General features: G+C 55.9%; 1 protein-coding gene across 16 annotated transcripts in view; it reads right to left on the bottom strand.

Annotated features, from left to right (window-relative positions):
• The window catches only part of TBCD (tubulin folding cofactor D), a 190,770-nt gene that overhangs the window by 130,163 nt on the left and 35,140 nt on the right, over positions 1 to 25,467 (bottom strand). For all 16 annotated transcript variants that reach the window (XM_054456073.2, XM_054456076.2, XM_063655868.1 and 13 more), the window contains 5 exons: positions 15,457 to 15,502; positions 11,827 to 11,959; positions 7,136 to 7,272; positions 5,475 to 5,535; positions 3,525 to 3,599 (listed from right to left, as the gene is read on the bottom strand). In XM_054456073.2, the coding sequence (XP_054312048.1) occupies positions 3,525 to 3,599; positions 5,475 to 5,535; positions 7,136 to 7,272; positions 11,827 to 11,959; positions 15,457 to 15,502 (452 nt within the window). The remainder of the gene's footprint in view (positions 1 to 3,524; positions 3,600 to 5,474; positions 5,536 to 7,135; positions 7,273 to 11,826; positions 11,960 to 15,456; positions 15,503 to 25,467) is intronic.

Here is a 25,467-nt window from a genome sequence, read left to right as displayed (position 1 = left end):
GTGCTGTGGCTTCCAGATGCTCCACACCGAGTGTCTCAGAAGATGCTCTCGGGCAGGGGCAGGTGGCAGGCAGGGGGCACAGCGTAGTGCCGTGGCTTCCAGACGCTCCACACCGAGTGTATTAGAAGATGCTCTCGGGCAAGTCAGCAGGACCCACAGCTGGGCCCGGGCTCAGGTTCAGTTGGTTTGCTCACGGGAGAACCCAATGGGGTTGGCACAGACACAGACACACTCCTCTCCAAGGCACCCTGCTTGTGCCACAGCCTGGGGTCTGGCGCTACTTCCTAGGTCCTGGGTAATGCTGCAGGGCTGGTGATGGGAGTCGGGAGGGGGCCCCAGGTCCTGAGGGAGTCGTGCATGCTTGGGGGACAGCCACATCAGCCACACAGATCCTGAACCCCCAGGGATGGGTGCAGCTCCACTCACTGCATAAGCCAGCCCAGGAAAGGAGCGGGGAGTAAGTTAACCCTCCTGGGTGCTGGGTGTTCTTACAGTTAATATAATTAATGCCCTTTCTCCGACCCTTTTCAGAAGAGGCTGGCAGCTCACCACATGTCCCAGGGAAGGACAAGATTGAAGCAGCCACCATGCAGGGCTGCGGGCCACCCCACCCCCAGCAACTCCTGGCTTCCTGGTGTCTTCAGACATCCTGTTCTGAGGCTGCACCTTTTTATGCCACTGTTGACAATCACATGCTGAGCACCCAGGGAAAGTGAAGGCAGGCGCTGACCAGAGCTGCATCCTGTGAGGACTCGGGACGACGGCCCTGCGGCTACTTTGAGATGAAGGCCCTGCGAAATCAAGAGTAAAAAGGCCACCCCGTCCCAGAACCTAGCTACAAAAATGGAATGAGCACATTAAAATAACAAAAATAGGCCGGGCGCGGTGGCTCACGCCTGTAATCCCAGCACTTTGGGAGGCTGAGGCGGGCGAATCACGAGAGGAGATCGAGACCATCCTGGCTAACACGGTGAAACCCCGTCTCTACTAAAAATACAAAAAATTAGCCAGGCGAGGTGGCGGACGCCTGTAGTCCCAGCTACTCTAGAGGCTGAGGCAGGAGAATGGCATGAACCCCGGGGGCAGAGCCTGCAGTGAGCCGAGATCGCACCACTGCACTCCAGCCTGGGCGACAGCAAGACTCCGTCTCAAAAAAAAAAAAAAAGAACAAAAAGAACAAAAATAAAGGTAAAAAAGCACCTGAAGATTAAACCAGCCAGGAAAAATGAAACTAGACCAAGATGGTGAGCTGGAGTAAGGAACACACAGTCCAGAGAGGCTGCACATTGTGGAGGGAAAGACACACAGTGAGTTGAGGAGCGCACAAGGCCTGACGAGCAGGCGGCCCAGCGGCCGGAGGAGAGAGGCAAAGACCAGACGGGCACAGGCAAGCCTGGCCTGGAGCCCACCACACTGTTGTGAAGGCCACAGGTGGCACCAGGCGACAGGAGGACTTACGCCCACCACGACCACCAGAAAGGAGCTCCAGGGACAGGCCTGAAACAAGGCTGGAGGTCGCTACAGAGAAGCCAAGCACCTAGCACCCTCCAACCCCTGCCCTCCCATCAAGCAGTTGTGATAAAGAACATGTTTTCTGCTAGCAATGTTTCCACTGGAAGAATATTTCTCACACATGCATGCGCACTGCTCTGAAAAACATGACCCATATCTGACACACTGTTTCCTGTGCTCCTGAAATTGTCACTGAGCAGGCTGGAGGCTAAGTGCACAAGAAATCTGCTCCAGAAGGAAAACAAGGCTTTGTGGACGGCTACGGAGCTGTCCCTGGTGACTGACAGGCAACGCGAACTGGAGCCTCCCAAGTGCTGACAGGACAGCTTTCTCCAGAGCAACAGCACACCCCGGGTCCTGAGCAAGCTGGACGCCTGCTCTCAACCCTCCGCTGCTGAAACTGGGAGAGACATTTACACAAGCACACCTGGGGTCCTGAGCAAGCTGGATGCCTGCTCTCAACCCTCTGCTTCTGAAACTGGGAGAGACATTTACACAAGCACACCCGGGGTCCTGAGCAAGCTGGATGCCTGCTCTCAACCCTCTGCTTCTGAAACTGGGAGAGACATTTACACAAGCACACCCGGGGTCCTGAGCAAGCTGGACGCCCATTCTCAACCCTCCGCTGCTGAAACTGGGAGAGACATTTACACAAGCACACCTGGTGTCCTGAGCAAGCTGGACGCCTGCTCTCAACCCTCCGCTGCTGAAACTGGGAGAGACATTTACACAAGCACACCTGGGGTCCTGAGCAAGCTGGATGCCTGCTCTCAACCCTCTGCTGCTGAAACTGGGAGAGATATTTACACAAGCAAAAGTGGGGTCCTGAGCAAGCTGGACGCCTGCTCTCAATCCTGCGCTGCTGAAACTGGGAGAGACATTTACACAAGCACACCTGGGGTCCTGAGCAAGCTGGACGCCTGCTCTCAACCCTCCGCTGCTGAAACTGGGGGAGACATTTACACAAGCACACCTGGGGTCCTGAGCAAGCTGGACGCCTGCTCTCAACCCTCCACTGCAGAAACTGGGAGAGTTATTTACACAAGCAAAAGTGGGGTCCTGAGCAAGCTGGACGCCTGTTCTCAACCCTCCGCTGCTGAAACTGGGAGAGACATTTACACAAGCAAAAGGAAGAAACCCTGGGGAGGTCACAGATCGATGCCTCACATGTGTGAGCACACCACGGCAGGTCTGCAGGCCCCAGGCTGAAACCCCAGGCCCTGCCACCCGCACATCCCAGCCCACACCTCTACCACCCACAAGCCACACGGTCCCAAGACCCAGAACTCCCTGAAGGCTGACAAGACAAATGCGGCACAGCACACGTGGCTGTCTACACTCAGTTTTGTTTTGAAACCGGGTCTCACTCTGTTGCCCAGTCTGGAGTGCAGCAGTGGCACCATCATGGCTCATGAAGCCTCAAACTCCTGGCCTCAAGTGATCCTCCCACCTCAGCCTCCCGAGCAGCTGGGACCACGTCCGGCTAATTTTTTAACTCTCTGTAGAGATGGGGTTTCGCTTCATTGCCCAGGCTGGTCTCGAATTCACAGGCTCAAGCCGTCCTCCCGCTTTGGCCTCCCAAAACCTCACATTTCATTAAGATGAAATCCAACTTCAAACTCAGGCCTTGGTCACACCAGCCTCACTTTAAGGTCTGAGTGATACACGTGGCTAATGGGCAGGCGAGGGGCAGACCCGAACCTCCCACAGAAAGCTCTCGAAGCAGCCCCAACTCACTCAATAGAGCTTTTCCTTTCAGAATAAACATCTACATGGGTGTATGTCTAAACTGACTCTCTTTTTCCTTAAGGTTTTTAAATAGAAGGAGTTGATAAAAGCAACATACCAGAAATAACAAGAGTTCTCAAGTTTAACTTCAAAAGGGGGAAAAAAGAGCTTCTGGATTTCTGACAAACAGCTCAATGAAAAGCAAGCGTGAAAGGATATAAGGAAAGCCAGGGCTTCTCAACTCAGGGTCAGGCCCACACGCCTCCCCTGCTCTTCTCACATACCTGAAGCAGTCCAGCACAGACCCGACCACGTCATCCGCCAGGGCTCTGGGTAGCCTGCCAGCCATCCTACCGATGCTGAAAGAGAAACGCAGCAGTCCGTCAGGGGCACCACCAGCCTGTCGCCAAGGGCATGCGTGACACGTGTGAATGGCCTGAACACCCATCCCTTCCTCCAGAGACCAGGAGAGAAGGGGCCAACTCCAGGCAAGCCTACACCCTGCTTGGATCCCCCGCACTAAAACACGCTGCAGGGTAAAGGAGCCTGCAGCCAGATTCAAAGGGGACGAGTGAGCACATGGGGCACAGGGCAGGTCACCATGTACCACCGTAACGTGGACGCTGCAGGCCACCAGTGACGGCTGAGGGCACCGAGGCAGCAGGCGAACGCTGAGGGCTTCACCCTGACCCTCCCTACTGAAGCCGGGCTTCCTCTGTGCCACCCCAAATGCTGACTGTGCAGGCTCCCATCAGGCCAGGTGACGGGCTCACAGCCCCACACGGAGGCTGCCTGAGGCCAGCTCACAGGGTCCAAGTCCCTGGAGATGGCCCCGTGGGGAAGGTCCTGGCCAGGGGCCTCCAGGAAGGACACTGGGAAGGCCTGCACAGCCTCTCACTGCGTGGGCCCATCACACCCAACCAGACAAGGCTCTGGGCTGAAAAGCCATACCCTGTGTATAGCAACACAAAGGCCTATGTGAGCCCCTGCACAGCCCTGTGGAGCTCCTCCCAGAGCTCATGGTATGGATGGACCCAGCACAGATGCATGGGAGAGTAAGGGCAAAAACCAGCCTCCCCATCCCCCAGCACCTGCTGGTCCTTCTACCTGTCTCATCCCCCAGCACCTGCCAGCCCCTGCACCTGCCTTGTCCCTGATACCTCAGCACCTGCCAGCCCCTCCACCTGCTTCATCCCCTCCACAGCAGGGACCTCCCTGACACCTCAGCACCTGCCAGCCCCTCCACCTGCCTCGTCCCCTCCACAGCAGGGACCTCCCTGACACCTCAGCACCTGCCGGCCCCCCGCGACACCTCAGCACCTGCCGGCCCCTGCACCTGCCTCATCCCCTCCACAGCAGGGTTCTCTCTGCCCCCCAGCACCTGCCAGCCCCTCCACCTGCCTCATCCCGTCCACAGCAGGGTAGGGTTCTCTCTGCCCCCCAGCACCTGCCAGCCCTTGCACCTGTCTCATCCCCTCCACAGCAGGGGCCTCCTCGCCCCCCAGCACCTGCCAGCCCCTCCCCCTGCCTCATCCCCTCCACAGCAAGGTTCTCTCTGCCCCCCAGCACCTGCCAGCCCCTCCACCTGCCTCGTCCCCTCCACAGCAGGGTTCTCTCTGCCCCCCAGCACCTGCCAGCCCCTCGACCTGCCTCAACCCCTCCACATCAGGGGCCTCCCCAACACTTCAGCATCTTCTTCACGTGTATCACTGTCCCTGCACAGCCCGAGCCCACAGGGCCACCGGCTCCTCCAGGCCACGTCCTGCTGGATCTGCCCCACGACCTCCACTGAGGCCCGGGGTGCAGGGTGCATGTCGACTCCCACAGGTATGACAAGTGCTAGTGAGGGGTAAATAAGGGGCTGGCACCTGCTCACCCCACAAAAGAGGGCTCTTCCCTGAGCACCATCATTGTAGGAGCTGTGACCCCCATCTCTGGGGAACGATAGGTGGGGGGCACAGTGATGAGGATATAGAAAAACAAGCGAACATTTTGAAGATAAACAGGTAAACCTGGCCTGGCAGGGCCAGCCAGAGGCAGGAGGACAGAAGAGCCTGCAGCTCCGCCTCGGGAACCATCTTCACGCCAACGCGTAAAGCAACACACGTAAGTTGGAGGGGGCCACGGAGGGGGCCGCGCTGCCACTCCAAAGCTGTTGGGTATTTGTAGCTGTTGAATCGCACATGAGAGGTGGGCCCACTCCCCGGGGTGCTTCTGCGGCCGCGGACACCTACCCCTTGGCTGCAGACCACCGCACGACAGTGTCCTTGTCCTTCAGCCCGACCAGCAGCTGCTCTGTAGGAAGAGGAAGGTGATGCATGACAGAGTCACACAAAGTTCCTAGTTTCGCAGCTGTAAGGTGACCCATCCTGTATGCTACTCAGTGCATACGCTGAAGGGAATTACATTAACAATATTAATGACAGGAAAAGAACATTTCCTTCTCTCTGTTCTCAAATAATCACATACAGCCATGTTCCTAAGTTCTCTATTCCTAAGAAACAGATCTACCCCATTAAAGCAGGCGACAGGGAGCAGCTGCCTGCCCCCAGGTGAAGGCCAACATCAACAGCCCCACCCAGGCCAGGGGAAGGGCCCGCAGCTCACGGGTGACCAAAGTGGGCTGGGAAGCTTCCAGAGAAAAACCCCAGCCAGCGGCGGCACGAAGACATCTCTCCCAGGGACCAGGCCTTGGCAGCAGGCTGAACTTTTAAGAACCACACAGAAGCCTAGAGGATGCGGGGAGGGGTCGGGTCACACGGTGAGGGCCCTGCAAGCCCCAGCAGGGGTGAAGCCTTGGCCCGAAGGCACCAAGCAGCCCTGGGAAGACCCTGACAGAGGAGCTCGCTGAGTGACCACAGGGGAGGGTGGAGAGACAGTCTGGAGCCGGCACAGCAGCTGGAATGCGGGCAGAGGGGACTGCCCGCAGGGGGTGGGAGACAGGAACGAGCCTGGGGCAGGCTGCGGACACGGGGAAGGGGCAGACCCAGGGCCCCGCCCGGGACTCAGAGCCGCCCAGCACAGATGCGGGCGCCTACCACGCAACCACGGAGAGCTCTGAGAAGCAAAGGTCAAGGGAAGGGCCGGAGTGGATGCTGGCTCGGGGCTGGCAACGGCGCCGCAGGCGCCCTGATGGTCACGGTCGAGGTGGGGTGCGGATGACTGGGGAGAAACCTGCCCTGGAGGGAGCGGAGGGGATGTGAGCAGAGCGCGGCACAGCACAGGCAGCGCGACCCCGCCTGCCCATCAGGAAGCTGGGAGATACTGGGAGGATGGGGGCCTCACAGGGAGGGGACATGAGGAGGCCCTGCCTGGGTCCAGGGAAGACCTCATCCAACCGTGGCAGGAGGGCAGGACAGTGTGTGGACAGGAGCCAGTCCCGGGATGGCCGCCATGAGGGGCTCTGCTGACGGCTCTAACTGTCTCTGTGCAGCAGGAGACCCCACAGGAGGAGAACAGGGCAGTGGATGGAGACCCCTGCAAGGTGTAACGTGGTTTAAGGGAGTTTGAAATGGCTCCTGAGGTAAGGAGCTGAGCAGGGTTTAGGGGCCAAGGAGCCAGAGACCTGAGCCCCAGGAACCCCAACTCAATTTCCCGGGAGAACTGTTTCCTGAGGACACACCCAGGTGCCCAGAGCAAGCAGCCCAGGTCAGAAAGGTGGGGAGGTGGTGGGAAAAAGGGTTTCTATGGCACACGGGAAGAGACTGTCCACGGGCAGGGACAGGCCTGGGTTCAGGAGCCAGAGGACGGGCAGCGACCGTGCACTCGGCGAAGGGGACGGGTGGCCAGACAGTGCCAGCACCAGCAAGGGAAGAAGGAAGTGTGGTCCTGGAGTGGAGGGGAATTGGCCCGACGATGCCCAAGAGCAGAGGCCGCCGCTTAGACCCCCACGCACCTATCACACGCTCCACCCCCTCTGGGACGTCGTCATCTTCGTCATCATCTTCGGTCAGGATGAGCGGCTTCTGCTCACTCTGACCCTGAGTGAGGAGCTGTAGATTTGCAGCCAAAGATCGGCAGCCACGCTGATACCTGTGCAAACCGAAGCATCCTCACATCAGCTTTGCAACTCACAGCATCCTGATGACTGGAATCAGTCATTCAGTGTCACTTTGAATCTTAAAGGATGTCTGTGAAAATTCCACGCACTTTGCAGAGACCGGATAAGAAGGGAGAACCTGGAGGCACTGCCAACAGCACAAACTGCCAGGAAGATGCTGGTGTGAGCCACAAAGCATGCCCCGATTCCAGAACATCCTCAGCTGGTGTCCAGGTGTGAGCCACAAAGGACGCCCTGATCAAACTGCCAGGAAGATCCTGGCATGGGCCACAAAGTATGCCCTGATTCCAGGACATCCTCAGCTGGTGTCGTTTTGATTATGGAAAGTCAGGAGAGAAGGCATGATGATGCGTACAGACGACAGGACCAGCACCAGAGGCGTTCCAATGACCAGCACCTTCCCTGGGGAAGCACCCAGCCTTCGGGACTCTCTGCCTCCTGGCAGCCCCTTCCTGAACGGCCACCACTGCCACCGCCCAGGCCACACACGGCCCCTTCATCACCAGGTGCTGCGTCTCACCCGTCACCAGTTCCTACAGATCCTGCCTCCCAAATGCCCCTCAAAAGACAGCAACGTGTAGCCCTCTTCACACCCACGTGGGGCACCTGCATCGTCATCCCCTGGACACGCCGTGAAGGGGCCCATGGCACAGGCCCCAGGACCTGGCTCCTGGTCAGGCCTGCTCTACACCTACTTGCTGTGTGACTCTGAACAGCTCCTGAGCCGCTCCATGCCCCCATGTCCCCTCTATAAAATGGGAATGCAGAGTCCTACATAGACAGCTGTGTGAGCAGCAGTCAGAGTATGCGCTCGGAGTGCAGCCCAGCCCTGCACTGAGCAAGGCCCCCACAAACACGGCTGCTCCTGCCAAGGGTGAGTGCAGGGCGGGCCGCCTGGCTGTGGGCCCTGCTTCCCCGGCCTCATGCAGAAAAGGTGTCCAGTGAGAGTTCAGGGCAGCTGCTGCGGCTATAGCCTGAGACAGCCTCCCAGAGGACAAACAACTTGGGCTTTGGAGGCAGAACCGGAACTCACACACTGGTGCTGATGCCATCAACCTGCCTCGAATGACTCATCCTAGCTCTAGCCCTCTGGGACTCAGTTTCCAAGTCTAGGAAACAAGGAGTGGGGGGGTTTCCAAGATGGCCCCGTGACCCCCACCTCCTAGCTTTCCTCTCACACAGGGTGTGGCCTGGGCCCAATGATTCCCTCCCAAAGAACAGAATACGCAGTGTCTGGCGAGAGCTGCCACCTTGCAAACAGCCATGGTTTCCACCCGCCTCTCAGCCTCCAATGAAGCCAGCTGCCATGCTGTGCGCTGCCCTGCGGAGGGGCCGACGTGGTAAGGACTTCAAACAGGTCCCCACCAACAGCCCACAAGGCACCGGGTCCCGACAGCAACCCATGAGGAGCATGGAAGCAGACCCCCCCCACCAATGCAGGCCTTGAGACGGCAGTGGCCAGGCCGGCGCCTTCCTGAAGCCTCAGGAGGGACCCTGACCGGGGACCCGGCTGAGCCACGTCAAGATCCAGACCCACCAAAACTGTGAGGAAAAAGTGCACTGTTTAAGCTGCTAAATTTAGGGGTACACTGTTATGTAGGGTAACTGGTATGAAGAGAGTATCGTCAGCCATCGTAGGACCGTGGCGGAGACCATCAGACACCCAGCAAGATGCCTAATGCCCCAGGAGCAGGCACACCCCGGCCCCCACTCTCCCCTAAACTCCACAGGCAGGTGCACCCCGGCCCCCACTCTCCCCTAACGCCCCATGGGTGGGCACACCCCGGCCCCCACTCTCCCCTAACACCCCACGGGCAGGTGCACCCTGGCCCCAGTCTCCCCTAACGCCCCACGGGCAGGTACACACCGGGCCCCCACTCTCCCCTAACGCCCCACAGGCAGGCACACCCCAGCCCCCAGTATTCCCTAACGGCCCACGGGCGGGCACACCCCAGCCCCCAGTCTCCCCAATGCCCCACGGGCAGGCACACTCCAGCCCCCAGTCTCCCCTAACGCCCCACAGGCAGGTGCACCCCAGCCGCCACTCTCCTCACGCAAGCGTGCAGCTCAGCCACCTCACAAAGACCAGACGGCACCACAAAGACAATAACCTCAAGCTGCTTCTGTACGTGCCCTCCTGACCTCAACAATGGTGAGACTCAGACAGAAGGCGTAAAGCCACTGTTGGCCAGCAGGTGATGGCAACCAAAGCAGGGCGACAATCCCCAGCGAGGGGAAGCTGCAGGTGGGCCACCTCCACCTCCTCCCCGCACGGGTACTTTCTACACTGTACCAGGGAAACAGCCTAGGAAGCAGCAGTCTCACTGGATGGAGGGCTCATATGTGGGAGAGAGGATGTTGGGGAGAAGAGAGCTGCTGAGAAAGGACCCCAGAACTCTGCCCAAAACTTCCCTTGGATCCCTGGGCACCCCAAGATAAGGAAGCACAAGGCGAGACTCAGACGAACCTGTCAGAGAATGGCTGGGAGGCCGAGTGCTGCAGAGAACTGGGAGACTGTGTGACCCTCAGAGGGCCCCGGAGACCCGGGCCCAGCAGGACAGGAGGGAAAGCCATGACTTCCACCCAAGACCCTGAAAGGCTACATACTTAAAGCAAGGACCATGCTGTGGAGGAAAGACCAATCCCTGGAGGAAAAGAGCTGAGAAAGACCCACCCTAACAAAGCTTCAAGCCAAGGCTGGCAGGAGGAGTGGGATGAACTAGGAATCTAACAGCCCGCCAGAGTGTAAGTCCGTGCTCGTCAAAAGACGACAACCAAGAAGAGAATGGTACTAACAAAGACATCGAAAATCCAACCATCCATCCTCTTCAACAGAACACAACCAAAAAGAGAACGGTACTAACAGAGACATCGAAAATCCAACCGTCCATCCTCTTCAACAGAAGATAACCAAGAAGAGAACGGTACTAACAGAGACAACGAAAATCCAACCAAGGAGATAAAAATGGAAAAAAGTTAGAAATACATAAGAAACAGGAAACGTAAAGGAAGACGGAAGAGAAAAACAAACATGAGAAGGGGACTAAAACCCAACCACGTTAGAATTACGTGAAATGTATGTGGCAACATGCACATCATTATCGAGAGAACTAGGATACTGGATTATTTTCTGTACCAACATTTCAGTGCCTGTGATGCTTAACTTTACATGTCAACCCGACTGGGCCATGGGGCACCCCGCTATTTCATCACACCTGCTTCCAGTGCTTGTGTCAGGGGCTCTGGACCAGCAAAGCATGTGAATCTGTAGACAAAGTCAGGCAGAGGACCCTGCCAAATGCAGGGGGCCTTGTTCAGCCAGAGGAAGGCCCCAGCAGAACAAAACACTGGCCCTCCTGGAGGAGGGAAGAAGCACTCCTGCCTGTCAGTCTCTCAACTGGCCTTGTTCTATCTTCAGACTAAAACCAATCAGCTCTTCCTGGGTCTCCACCCTGAGGCCTTTGGCCAAGAACCACCATGCGCTCTCCTGGTCTCCAGCTCACAGCCTCGCCAACGCACACACATCCTATGGGCTCTGCTTCTCTGGAGAACCCTGCCTGGTACAGCACTGAACATTCCCCACAGCAGCATGAGAAACTAGCCATGAACGCTGTGCCTAACGAGCAACTTCCCACAGAGTGAGCTGCACGCCGAACACTACAACGCAACACGCATCTCTGGAATTTGCCATCATCCAGGACAGAGCGTGAGCTGACCTTAACCAAATAATTCCTTCTCAAACCACACGTATTAGCACTTGAAACAAACTGAAGGTCGCTAAAACACAGCACCCTAAGAACACTAGAAAAGTCTGTCTCCTTGAGAACCAACCCGTTCACACCGGCCAGCTACAGACTGCTAAGACATCACTTCTACCAGCAAGAAAGGCGGTTTCACTTTCTCCAACAGTCTTTGAAAGGAAGCCTGTCATTCAGACTCATCACTGATCAGACGCAGCTTTCCCCCACACTGCGTCCACACCAGGGAGGCCGCACCGCCTCTGAGCAACACAACGCACACATGCCGCCACGCCAGGGAGGCTGAGCTGACTCCGAACCACACGATACACACGCCACCCTCCTGCCACGCTGACTCTGAGCCACACGACGCACACGCCGCCCTCCTGTCACGCCAGCTGCAGTTCTTCCAACTGGGAGATGCAGTCAGAAAATAACCAAAAGAAAATCGTTTCTCTCAAAATCAGAAATACTTCTAGGATTAAAGAAATGAATGAAAGCAGAAAGCACTTGTTACTAATGCGTCTTCTCTGCCATCACCACTGGACACAAAAGCCACAGCACCAGCCACACCAGACACTCACCTATGGCTCGGCCTGCCCTCCAGACAGTGCCCCCGACTGTGTCCAAAACCAAGGCACCTGTCTCCCCACCCCCAACAGGGCAACTGCCTCCCTACAGCACCTGCCCCAACAGCACCTGCCCCCGCCCGGTCAATGGCACCTGCCCCCCACAGCACCCCCTCCCCACCCCGTGGCCCTCCCCAGGCGCCACCCTCACGGTGCCTACCTCCATGCTGCCACCTTCGGCTTCAGGAATGTCAGCCCCAGTCGCTGCACAAGCTTCACCCCCAGCTTCCGCAGCAAGGTCTGGTTGCTCTCAGGGAGTCTGCAACCATCGAGGCACCTGAGGACAGTGGCAGCTGCAAACAAGAGCTGGACTCAGCACGGGGAGGGCTGCGGGCATCTTCTGACTGCACCACCTGTGTCCCCGAAACCAACAGCCGGCTCCACAGGGGCCTCGAGGCAGGAGACATCACCAAGACCCCCATCATCCCAAATCCTGAACCAAGAGCTGCTGGAGTTGAACCTACTCGACTTCCTTGCTGTGAAGCAACAGCGGTGGGGGTCAGGAAAGCAAGTGCTCAGAGGGCAGGGAGCCAACCTGAAGGGGGCAGCACACACAAAGGCCCAACCGACCACAGGCACACTGCAGCCACGGAGACCCCACAGGCCACGGGCACACTGCAGCCACGGAGACCCCACGGGCCACTGGCACACTGCGGCCACGGACACCCCCTGAGGCCACGGGCACACTGCGGCCACGGACACCCCGCAGGCCACGGGCACACTGCAGCCACGGAGACCCCACGGGCCACGGGCACACTGCAGCCACAGAGACCCCACGGGCCACGGGCACACTGCAGCCACGGAGACCCCCCGCAGGCCACGGGCACACTGCGGCCACGGACACCCCCGCAGGCCACGGGCACACTGCGGCCACGGAGACCCCCCCGCAGGCCACGGGCACACTGCGGCCACGGACACCCCCGCAGGCCACGGGCACACTGTGGCCACGGAGACCCCACGGGCCACGGGCACACTGCGGCCACGGAGACCCCCGCAGGCCACGGGCACACTGTGGCCACGGAGACCCCCGCAGGCCATGGGCACACTGCGGCCACGGAGACCCCACAGGCCACGGGCATGCTGTGGCTGGAGAGAACACGCAGGCCACAGGGCACACTGAGGCGACCCCAGAGGCCATGGAACGCACTGCGGCTGGGGAGAACACACAGGCCATGGGGTTCCTATGGCTTGCTCTGTTTTTCAGGGGGAATACTCGGTGTCATGCACTGATGACAACAGCAGGACAGGAGGCTGAGCCAAGGGGAGGCTCAAGGTAGTGCTGGGCACAGCACGACAGGGAGAGCCTGTGAGCAGGAGACGCCCGGGTGCTGCGGGGGGGGCAAGCTGAGGCCAGGAGGACAGCATTCCCGGGACAGACAAGGGCTGGAGTGGAAGTGCATGGCGGCCTCAGAGATGGGCTGGAAGTGAAATGGACAAGACTGCAACCAACTGACAAGGGACAGGAGAAAAGAAGAGAAGCTGAAGACAGAGCTGAGAGTTAGGTGAGGTGATGGAAGACAAGGAGATGGAGGAAGGGGCAGTGGGGCGGGGACAGAGGAGGGGGATGGGGGCTGGAGCTGCAGGGCCCTGCGGGAAGCTCTGCCTTGAGGCTGGGAAATGACAGAAAGTGAACGTTCACCAGTTTTAGGTGGGCACCGTGACCTTGGGCAGAGGTGCCGTTTAACTCATAATGCTTGCCTATAAAACCAGGTCAGCTGAAAGAGCATCTGAGTAACTTCTCAGAAGGCTCCAACAGTGGGCAGGACGAGCGTGGGTGACAAGCACGACAGCCCGAGAGGGAGCAGGTCTGTGTTCACGTCATCAAGGACGCTCCTCCCGCCAACAGGGCCTGGCAACAGCTGCTCGCGTTCTCAGGTGTGGCGAGGACGTACTCACGTTCTCGGGTGTGGTGAGGACGTAAAGAGCCCCACCTTCCAGAGACACGTATGGAAGTGCACACAGGTGAGATGGCACTGTGTGTCCCTCCTGTGCGGTGCAGGGATGAAACGGGCCACACACGAAAACTCGCACACTCCTGAGAGAGACACGGGGCGTGCACGCCATTCTCTCTTCTTTATACATGTTTCAAATTTTCCATAATGAAAAACTTCTAAAAAAAGAAAGTTATTCAAATTTGATATTTGGATAGCTTCTTTTTTTTTATTTTTATTTTTTTTGAGACGGAGTCTTGCTCTGTCGCCAGGCTAGAGTGCTATGGCACGATCTCAGCTCACTGCAACCTCCAACTCCCTGGTTCAAGGGATTCTCCTGCCTCCACCTCCCGAGTAGCTGGAATTACAGGCATGCGCCACCACGCCCAGCTAATTTTTGTATTTTTAGTAGAGATGGGGTTTCACTATGTTGGCCAGGCTGGTCTCGATCTCCTGACCTCATGATCCGCCTGCCTCGGCCTCCCAAAGTGCTGGGATTACAGGCATGAACCACCACGCCCAGTCCAGATAGCTTCTAAAACACAAAGGCTCTAAGGAGTTACTCTTTTTCCAGATGGTAAACCTCTGAGTGGAGAGAAACACTGCCCTCATTTTCAGAAACTGAGGCTCAATCTAAAATTAAGAGAATTGAGCCAGGCGTGGTGGCTCATACCTTTAAGCCCAGCACTTTGGGAGGCCAAGGCAGGGCAGATCACTTAAGCCCAGGAGTTCAAGACCAGCCTGGACAGCACAGCAAGACCCCACTGCAAAAATCAGCCAGGCGTGGTACAGCTCGCCTGTAGTCCCAGCCACTCGGGAGGCTGAGGTGGCAGGATGGCTTCAGCCCAGGAGGTCGAGGCTGCAGTGAGCTGTGTCATGTATTCCAGCCTGGGTGACATAGTAAGACGCAGTCTCAAAAAGAATAAATTAAGAGAATTAGGAAGAAGGCAAAAGAGGTGGTGGCTGTGGCTATCAGAGGAACATGGCTGCTCCTGGGCCCCAAGAAGCCAGGTCCAACCTCAGATCATGACACAGGCTTTGTCCAGACCTCCCTCACGAGACCCCAGGCAGCAATCCTTCTTTATCAAAGGACTAGGAAAGTGACAAAAAGTCCAGTTATTACGCCTGTAATCCCAGCATTTTGGGAGGCCGAGGCAGGCAGATCACTAGGTCAGGAGTTCAAGACTAGCCTGGCCAACATGGTGAAACCCCATCTCTATTAAAAATATAAAAATTAGGCCGGGCACGGTGGCTCACGGCTGTAATCCCAGCACTTTGGGAGGCCGAGGCAGGCGGATCTCAAGGTCAGGAGATCGACACCATCCTGGCTAACATGGTGAAACCCTGTCTCTACTAAAAATACAAAAAATTAGCTGGGCGTGGTGGCGGGTGCCTGTAGTCCCAGCTACTCAGGAGGTTGAGGCAGGAGAATGGCGTGAACCCGGGAGGCGGAGCTTGCAGTGAGCCGAGATAGTGCCACTGCACTCCAGCCTGGGCAACAGAGCGAAAATCCATCTAAAAAAAAAAATACAAAAATTAGCTGGGCGTGGTGGCGGGCGCCTGTAATCCCAGCTACTCGGGAGGCTGAGGCAGGAGAATTGCTTGAACCCAGGAGGCGGAGGCTGCAGTAAGCCAAGATTGTGCCACTGCACTCCAGCCTGGGCAACAGAGGGAGACTCAGTCTCAAAAAAAAAAAAAAGTCCAGTTACTAAAACCCACAACAAAAAAAAGAATGATAGTGTCCAAACATACCAATGTACAGTTCCTATATCTATGAATAAAATGTTAAGGAAAGACACTTGATTGTATATGAGCAAACTCACATCACAAAGATACCTTCTCTTAAAAACAAACCTTACCATAGGGCAAACAGTCTTCACGTTTTCCATGTTTAAATATTTGTGCCTTAAAAAAAAAAAAAAAGGGTTTTAATGTTACAAATACAAGTTTAAAACATAAACACGAATTGTGAAAACAATTCATCACATCTTTCAGAATTTTTATTCTAAACACTCACCACCTAATAATGAAGAAAACAGTTTCTGTACATGATAAAGTAATTATGAAAGACTAGTGAAATCATCTTCCAAAAGTTCATCTGAAAATAGGGATGCAATAATAAGTCCAGTCCCCTCATGGAGGCTGCAGCCTCTCCACCCCTCCCTCATTGATGTCATCACAAAATGTGCCCAAGTTTAAGTTCAGGGCACTACTAGCCTGGAAAAAGAAGACATCTCAGTAGGTTTTTAAAAATTCTCTGAGTATAAATAAAGTTACAAAGGATTAAAGTTACAGGCCAAACCACCTCGCACAAAGGCCTCCATCTGCATCCATGCTTCACCAACAAATGAGAAGGGTGACCAGCTCAGCCCATGTCTCACACACACACCTGGCAGCCCAGTCCCCACGATGTGCACACACCGACGTTATCACCTGGAGTCCATCAGACCAAACAGGAATATCAGATTTTCTCTCAAACACTGGTTCTAGCCCTCCTGAATTCTCAACCTGAGGTTTTACCTTCTGCTTTAAAGTCTGGAGGACAAATGTGATGATTCACATAAATATCCAAGCCCCATAATCAAAGAATCCTAGAACTGAGCCCTTCTAAGAAAAAGCGAATGAATTTCCTTTCCTTCGGAAAACAGAATTTCACAGTCAAGGTGAGAACTGCGTCTGTCTCAGACTATCTGCACCGCACACCGCGCCACCCCGTCCTGCTGTCACCCACCACACGGCAAAACGAAGCAGCAGGTGCCGCCCATAAGGAGATGCTCGGCCAAGGTGAAGAGGCTTTCACTAAATACTGGTGTCTTTTATTTGCATTATGAACCCTGTAAACTGCCTGATCTCTTAAGTGTAGAATAGAAACATCTTCTTAAAAGGAGAAGGAACTTAGACTCTCTCCATGAAGCCCGCTGGGGGGGTCTCCTAAGCGCTGAGTGGAGAAGCAGCAAAGCCACGCAGACCACCAGTCACACCTGTGGAGCAGATCCCACACCTATGAGCAAAACGGGAAGGAGACAGACAGACAGACCACCACCAGTCACACCTGTGGAGCAGATCCCAAACCTACGAGCAAAACGGGAAGGAGACAGACAGACAGACCACCACCAGTCACACCTGTGGAGCAGATCCCACACCTATGAGCAAAACGGGAAGGAGACAGACAGACAGACAGACCACCAGTCACACCTGTGGAGCAGATCCCACACCTATGAGCTAAACGGGAAGGAGACAGACAGACAGACAGACCATCAGTCACACCTGTGGAGCAGATCCCAAACCTACGAGCAAAACGGGAAGGAGACAGACAGACAGACCACCACCAGTCACACCTGTGGAGCAGATCCCACACCTATGAGCAAAACGGGAAGGAGACAGACAGACAGACAGACCACCAGTCACACCTGTGGAGCAGACCCCACACCTATGAGCAAAACGGGAAGGAGACAGACAGACAGACCATCAGTCACACCTGTGGAGCAGATCCCACACCTATGAGCAAAACGGGAAGGAGACAGCCAGACAGACCACCAGTCACACCTGTGGAGCAGAGCAGGGTCTCTGCATTCCCATTCCTCTGTCTGTAAAACAGGGCAGTGGCAGCACCCACCTCACTGAGCCACTCAGAATAACACATTCACCAAGGTGATCAGAGACTTAGCCCCTTGCTCTTTAGGGAAATGGATAGTAACACGTTCCCTACCAAGTGAATGGAGATGATCCTTGTTTGCCCAAAATGAGTTCTCATTTAACTTTAAGAACTCTTCCCTATCTTTAGTTTGTGTGAAATACAAAATTGAAAGTTAAATTATGTCACACCAATCCAGATGTATCCAACTTAATATGTGTTTTAACCCTAAGTCATCGGTTTACAGAGCAAACACTTGCTGAGCAGAAACCGTAGGGCACAGACAAGCTCCCAACGGGACGCAGGGTTCGGGGGCAGTCGCAGGGCCGAGCACACACTCAAATTCCCTGGGAGGTGGGCTGACGGCCTGAAGCCCACCAATGTGCAACGAGAAGCCTAACCGCGCCTGGGGGATAAGAAGACAAGACACTTCACAGAGAACCTGTCACTGCGGCCGGCTGGCCAGCTCAGTAGGGAACAGAGTCTGCCAGACGGACAATCAAGGGTCCCTCACCCACCACCTTGGTAGGCTTCCAACTGCCACAACCAACAGAGGCAGGCAGGAGCGATGCCAGTGACCCCCAATCCCAGGTCAGAAGCCTGGCGGCCTCTTTCAGGGTCTCTCCAGACACCTCCCCTTGAGACACTTCCTCCGGGAAGCCGGCTGCCATGCAGGAAGAGCCAGCTTCAGTCAAGGGCCCCCGCCGCACCCAGCCCTTCAAGGCATCTGCCACGTGGTCTTCTCGGCAGAGGCCTAGGCATCAAAGGGCAGTAACAAACCACCCCCTGCACCCCACCCTGTGAGGCCCCAGAATCGATCCATGCAAGAGTGCGGCTGTCACTGATGCCACCAGCTGTGGAGTACATTGTTCCACAACAAATAAACCTGGGAGCAGCTGAAATCTCATCCTACAGGCAAAGGGCACCACCATATCACCTGCAGCCACAGCCACATGACCAGATTCCAACAGCAGCGGGATGGAGAACATGGGGATGAACAGTGAAGTGCTCAACAACGAAGACCGCTACAGAGGCTGCTGGAAAACCCCAGTGGGAAAGGCCAGAACCTAAACCAGAAGAGCAGCTGTGCAGCTGTGGGTGGATGCAGGACAAAGATCTGGGAAATAACCGCTCTCAGCAACAGGCTACCATGTTCCCCAGTCTCTCTCAACAACGGGCTAGCGTGTCCCCCGGTCTCTCTGGGCAACGGGCTAGCGTGTCCCCCGGTCTCTCTCAACAACGGGCTAGCATGTCCCCCGGTCTCTCTCGGCAACGGGCTAGCGTGTCCCCCGGTCTCTCTCGGCAACGGGCTAGCGTGTCCCCCAGTCTCTCTCGGCAACGGGCTAGCGTGTCCCCCGGTCTCTCTCGGCAACGGGCTAGCGTGTCCCCCGGTCTTACTTGGCAACGGGCTAACACGTCGTCTGGTTTCTCTCACTAAATAAAAAGAATCCAAGACATTGTGAAATTCCTAGAGTGCCCTCACACATGAACATTCTTTAGTTACTAAATTCCTACGAAGTGTAGTACAACATTATCAACAGCAGACTAAGATACAAGTGGTGATGAGTTCTCGGGAAAGCAAGCATCATCTCTTGTAACTGGCCTGGATGCCCCACACCTGGAAAGGCCCAGCCCAGCTTCCACTGTCCCCAGCTACACACAGGAGACAGCACCAAGGCCAGGGCCCGCCACCATCTGCAGTAAGGGAGAAACCAGCACCCCATATGTTTACACGTTGAAGGTTCTTTTTCTCCTCACACTTCTCTCTACCCTGGGGACAGTTTCCAGCTGAATTACACAGGCAGCCTCCTGGGCATTCAGCACACACAGAGAAAAGCCCCAAAAGTTATCCACTTTCCCAGGCATTGGCGCAGGAGGGCAAAAGAGACGACAGGGAAGGAATGAGTCAATGAAGACAGGGCTTTGTTTCCATTTATTTCACTGAAAAGTGAGGCCGTCTTCACCTGAGAAAGTGTGCAGTGTGCAGTGGCCAGTGCTCAGCGTGGTGGTGGGACGCGGAACCTGTCAGCAGGAGGACGCAGCCAGAGAGAGTGCACTCTAGTCATCAACGGTCTTGAGTGCTCATAAGCTAGGTCATAAAATGGGGGGCACAGCCCACTTTCATGGAAGCATAATGGGAACCAAATTAAAACCACCTGCTGAAAAACATACACTAGACAGAGGCAATGACACCAGGGATTAGAGAAAAACACCACTGCACGGTAAATGAGGAATGACTGCCAGGTCTGTTTTTGTTGTTCTAGAAACCAGCACAGCACAACGTGCAAACAAAAGGAGTTTCTCAGCAATCATCCTAACCCTAACCCCACCTTCCGATGGCTGGCTTCTCTGCAACGTGCCAGCCAGCTCCCCTCCCCGGGGCATGTTCTCCAAGCCCAGTAAATCACAGGCTGTCGAGCTACTCGGGAGCAAGCTCACCCGCTGCCAAGCAGGAGATGCTGGTTTGAGGCTCCCTTAAGACACTGCCAAATCTAGGCCAAGAAAAGCAACTCCACCCGAGGCCCTGGGAGAAGGGCCCCCCACACCACACCAGTTCAGGCTTGGCTCTGGCTGGTAACACAGGCTTCCGAGAAGCTGTAAGTGCCGGCTGGCACTGAGGCAGATGGCTGAGACCACGCTAGCTCCAGGCCAGCAGGTCACCCTGTGGCCCCACATAACCATGCCGACTCTGCAGACGAGGAGGGCGAGTCTGTTCCCCTTTCTGCCATCCCGAGTCCTGCTCCGACACCAAGAAATGGTACCTTGGGAAGCAACCAACCGCATCCGTGCCCCCACAGGCTCAGCACACGGAGGGCATCCGTAGCCCCACAGGCTCAGCACACGGAGGGCATCCGTGCCCCCACAGGCTCAGCACACGGAGGGCATCCGTGCCCCCACAGGCTCAGCACACGGAGGGCATCCGTGCCCCCACAGGCTCAGCACACGGAGGGCATCCGTGCCCCCACAGGCTCAGCACACGGAGGGCATCCGTGCCCCCACAGGCTCAGCACACGGAAGGCATCCGTGCCCCCACAGGCTCAGCACACGGAGGGCATCCGTGCCCCCACAAGCTCAGCACACGGAGGGCCGCCTTGTTCAAAGCCACTCTTGGGCATGCCACACTGAGGGGCCACAGGACAGGCACGGAAGAGGATCTTTAACACCAAAACAACCTTTCCAGGCTGGAATGCCTTGAGAGCAACCTCCAGACAGCCCCAGGTCCGTGCCTGTGCTGCAGCGAGTCCACCACGGCTAGGCCTTTCCTGGAGAGCAGTGAAACCCACGCTGGCCTGCACCCTGCAGAACGTGCAAAGGCTTCACTGAGGAACTCTGGTACGCTCGAGGCTCCCCTCAGCAGCAGGGCAGGAAAAGAGCCTTCCCACCACACCACTACTGGAGCCCAGAAAAATCACAACTTCCAGTGCATTTGCTGGCCTGCAAAAACCAAAGCGAGGGACATCTTAAAGAGCCCCACTACCACCCCTAGAAAGAGCAGCGGTTGCCCTAGACGGGACGGGAGAGCACTCGGAAACAGAAGAGAGCTTGTCCTCAAGGTGGGGCCCGGGGGGCGCAGGTGGGGCCAGGCCAGACCACTGCCTCCCCCAGGAGCGAGCACAATGCACTCCCCTCAGGACCACCACACATTCAGAGGAAAAAAGGCACTGACAGAAGTGAACATTTTCATTGCTGGATTGGTAAATGACTGATTACAATCAGAACCCCAGAGTGAAAAAATATACTGTTTCTGACAAAATAAATTTCTAACAAATTATAAAGAATTTTAAGAAAACAAATATCAAAATGAAAACTAATTTCAGGCTGGGTGTAGTGGCTCACGCCTAGAATCCTAGCGCTTTGGGAGGCCAAGGCAGGAGGGCTGCTTGAGCCTAAGAGTTCGAGACCAGCCTGGACAACATGGCGAGACCTTATCTCTACTAAAAATACAAAAATTAGCCACGTGTGGTGGCGTTCACCTGTTATCCCAGCTACTCAGGAGGCTGAGGTGGGAGGATGACTTGAGGCCAGAAGGTGGAGGTTGCAGTGAGCTGAGATCATGCCACTGCCGCCAAAAAAAAAAAAAGGTAATTTCACACAAAAATGCTTCAATAATCGAAATAATCACATCTAGCTTTTATCCTTCCAGAACGAAGTGTTATTTTTCACCAAACCTTGGACTGTAAGGTAAACACTGATTACCTTCACAGGTGGGGGCCACGCAAGGCCCAGCTCCACACCCCAGCACCAACCTGGCAGCCCCTGACCTGAGTCCATGTCCTCATCCATAAACCAAGGCAACACAGCTCTCAAAGAGAGTGTGGAAAACACAGAGTGATTGTGGCTTCCTACGTCTGTCATTCACAGGCATCATCCTTCGCCTCATTTATCAATCTGTTCATGACAGTGTATCGCGCTAGAGTCCTACCTCGTAGAACATTCTGGTCAATGAGGAACCACATATTGATAGTGGGCCCATAAAATGATTTTATATATATACATATATATGGGGGGGGGGCGTGCGCACGCATGTATACACGTGTGTATATACATATAATTTTTTTTTTTTTTTTGAGACGGAGTCTCGCTCTGTCACCCAGGCTGGAGTGCAGTGGCACAATCTCGGCTCACTGCAACCTCCGCCTCCCAGGTTCAAGCGATTCTCCTGCCTCGGCTTCCCAAGTCACTGGGACTACAGGCGCCCGCCACCACGCCTGGCTAATTTTTGTATTTTTAGGAGAGATGGGGTTTCACCATGTTAGCCAAGATGGTCTCGATCTCTTGACCTCGTGATCCACCCGCCTCGGCCTCCCAAAGTGCTGGGATTACAGGCGTGATCCACCGTGCCCAGCTGATAATATATTGTTACTGTACCTTTTCTATGCTTAGATGTGCAAACACCACTGTGTTACAGTTCCCTGCAGTATTCAGCACAGTCAGGTGCTGTACAGGTTTGCAGCCTGGGAGCAGCAGGCCACACCACCTAGCCTGGGTGTACAGCAGGCCACACCACCTAGCCTGGGAGCAGCAGGCCACACCACCTGGCCTGGGTGTGCAGCAGGCCACACCATCTATGTTTAAGTGCATGCTATGGTGTTCACACAACGACACTGCCCAACGACGCAGTTCTCAGGACTACCCCCATTGTTAGGGGACGCATGACTGTTTCATGACTCACTCGGCATTTTAAAATGTTCTCAGCAGCCCACGTAGTGACGTCACAGCCATAAACAGCCAGCAGCATTACAGTATTCCAGCTTAAACAACTCCCCCATCACTGAGCCTTCTGGCTGCTATTCCGAGCTCATTCTGCACAGCCCATCTTTGCATGACAGGGACCAATGACTGCACTCACGTTCAGGTGTGTGTGATCACCTCTGGGGTGTGCCCCCTGCCCAAAGGCAACAGTTCTCACAGAAGAGAGGAGCAGTGAGCCCACGCACCTCCCAAGGCCCAGCAAAAGCTCGCAAAAGCCCTTTATTAATCGTGAACCCCCCCAGAGGTAAGATGCTAGAAAAGAGGTTAATGATCCATGGCCGGGCATAGTGGTTCACACCTGTAATCCCAGCACTTTGGGAGGCCAAGGCAGGCAGATCACGAGGTCAGGAGATTAAGACCATCCTGGCTAACACGGTGAAACCCCATCTCTACTGAAACACAAAAAAATTAGCCAGGCATCGTGGTGGGCGCCTGTAGTCCCAGCTACTCGGGAGGCTGAGGCAGGAGAATGGCATGAACCCAGGAGGCGGAGCTTGCAGTGAGCCAAGATCGCGCCACTGCACTCCAGCGAGGGCGACAGAGCGAGACTCCATCTCAAAAAAAAAAAAAAAAAAAAAAAAAAAAGGTGCAAGAGACACAATTCCTGCCACAGAAAGCCTGAAAACAAACCAGACAAAATAGAATCGTATGTAGCTCCCAAGCCACCAAGCAGCCCACGGGCTCAGTGGCAGCGAGAGGGTGACGGCGGCAGGAGAGACCACAAAGAGCAGTGGCTTTGCAGGGACCTGAAGGGGCATTGGTCTGGGAAGCGGGAGGCTCAGGCTCCAGCGTCTGATGTCAGAGAGGGGTCTGAGCTTCTCTCAGTGCAGGTGGGGGTGGCACAGCTCTGAGCCCAGCAGGTGGAGGAGGATCCACCAACCAAGAGGCCAGTGGATGTGGTTATCCACTGTGGACACCATGTGGAAGAGAAAAAAGGAGACACATAGAGGCAAGGCAGGAAGAACGGGCAGAGACATGGACAAGACTGTGCTAATGCCACATCTCCCAGACAGTGCTGCTGACATACGCTGGGGGCGGCACGGTGCACAGGGGGCCCACGGGATGGCCACTGAGCAGCTCTGCCAGGGCAGAAACAAGCGTGAGGACGGAGAGCATGGCTGAGAGCCGCCTGCTGCCTGGGGAGCCCGTGGAGGCCGGCGAGCCAAGCAAAGACACCAGGACACACGGGGGGATGGGGAGCCCCAGGCGTGGGCCACAGCCTGAGCCCTCCTGCTTCCGAGGCCAAGATGAGGCCACCCTTTACCCAGGCCACAGGCTTCCAAGGCCAAGGTGAGGCCACTCTTTACCCAGGCCACAGGCTTCCAAGGCCACCCTTTACCCAGGCCACGGGACAGCAGGTGTGCTGTCAGGATCAAGAGCACAGAGGCAGATGGGACAGAGCCTGGCACTCTGTGAGTGGACGGCTCACACCCTCCACCAGCACCTTTACTGCAGCCGACGGCCACAGGAGGGTAGCCGGGGAGCCCAGGCCTCCAGAAGGAACACTTCACAGAGGGAAATGGCTCCCACCTGGACCAGGCGGCAGAGCGGGACAGACTCAGGATGACGTGAAGCACAGAGCCACGTGCTGAGACGAGGACCCCCAGGACAGGGTGGCGGCGCAGCCACATGAGAACACATGAGCAATGAACCAGGAAAGGAGACATGTCAGAGCCACATCCACACAGGCAGGTGTGAGCGGACAGCGGGAGGGAATACGGTGTCTCAGGGATGAGCCCGGCTCCTGGGCCGTATGCACGGACAGCAGCACAGAAGCTCCCGTTTGTTACTGGGCTCCCGGGTAAACAGGCCGGGAGGGGAAAGTGACGGTACAACAGGTGTTACCTGGGACTTGCGGGTTCTGAAGTGTCACACGTGTACCCAACGGGTCCACAGAAGGAGGGCTTGAGAACCAAGGGCAGAAATTAGGAAATAAAGGTCAAGGGTGAATCAGAGCTGAGATATCAACAGCCAGGGCCAAAGCCTGAGGGACATCTACCTTAGAGGGAAGGTGCCTCTGAGGTGACTGCGTGGACAGTAAGGCATCAGGGGCCTGTGAGCCAGGTGAGGGCAGGGCAGGTGAGGGGGCACGGGCACCCCAACCTGCACAGGGGCCACAGGCCAGGACAACTGGGGCATGGGCCACTGAGACCCAGCTCTAGCCCACTCAGCACCAGCCCAGCCCAGCTCTCTGCCTGTCTGTTCCTCATCTAAGAACTGAGGGGGGTGAGGCTGGTGACCCACCAAGCCCCCTCCCCATCTAGCACATGACCCCACGACGGGCTGCCTGTGAGCACATGTCTGCGAGCAGGTCGTGCCACCTCAGCAGGGATGGGCCAGGGCTGATAGGAACTCAAAGGAGTGCGGCTCACCATGCAGGTTTCTATAAGACTCACAGCACTGTGCCCGCCCCACATAAAATGCTGAGTGATGGGAAATGAGTGTTAAGAGCTGGCTGCTCCAGATCTTTCCTTAACGCCACAAGGAAACCGAACCAGTGTGGCTTGGGGTACCTCGTTTCACCCAAATGCTACAGGAACATGATCTCTGGAAAGTACCCACATTCAAACTGCTCTTGCCCTATTTTTTCCATCCAAAACCTTGCCCCAAGAGAGCACTACAACTAAAAAGGACCACGTGGGTCATCTTCCTCTAGCTACACTGAACCCTAAATGGAACAGTAGGGTGCTGTTCCCTAAATCTGAAGAGAAATCAAAGCCTAAATGTGAAATGTTTTAGATAATCAGCTGTCTTCTTTCATCTTCAAAGACTGACTGTGCTAATTAGCCTCACACCAGCCTCTGCGGTGAGAGGTCTGCTGCTTCCCTCCCAGGTGGGGCGGGCGCTGGTGCTCACCCTGGCCTTGGGTCACAGAAGAGACGGAGTCAGCAAAGGGCCTGGGCACAGCTCACAGCAGCTCAAGCTCTGGTTCCCGGCCCACACACTCTCGGCCACAACCACTCCTACTTGGGGACCTGGCTGC

The sequence above is a fragment of the Pongo pygmaeus genome, chromosome 19 (genome assembly GCF_028885625.2).
Source record: "Pongo pygmaeus isolate AG05252 chromosome 19, NHGRI_mPonPyg2-v2.0_pri, whole genome shotgun sequence".
Taxonomy (NCBI): Eukaryota; Metazoa; Chordata; class Mammalia; order Primates; family Hominidae; genus Pongo; species Pongo pygmaeus.
Note: the sequence above shows the minus strand (reverse complement) of the source record. Positions and strands in the feature narration are given on the sequence as shown.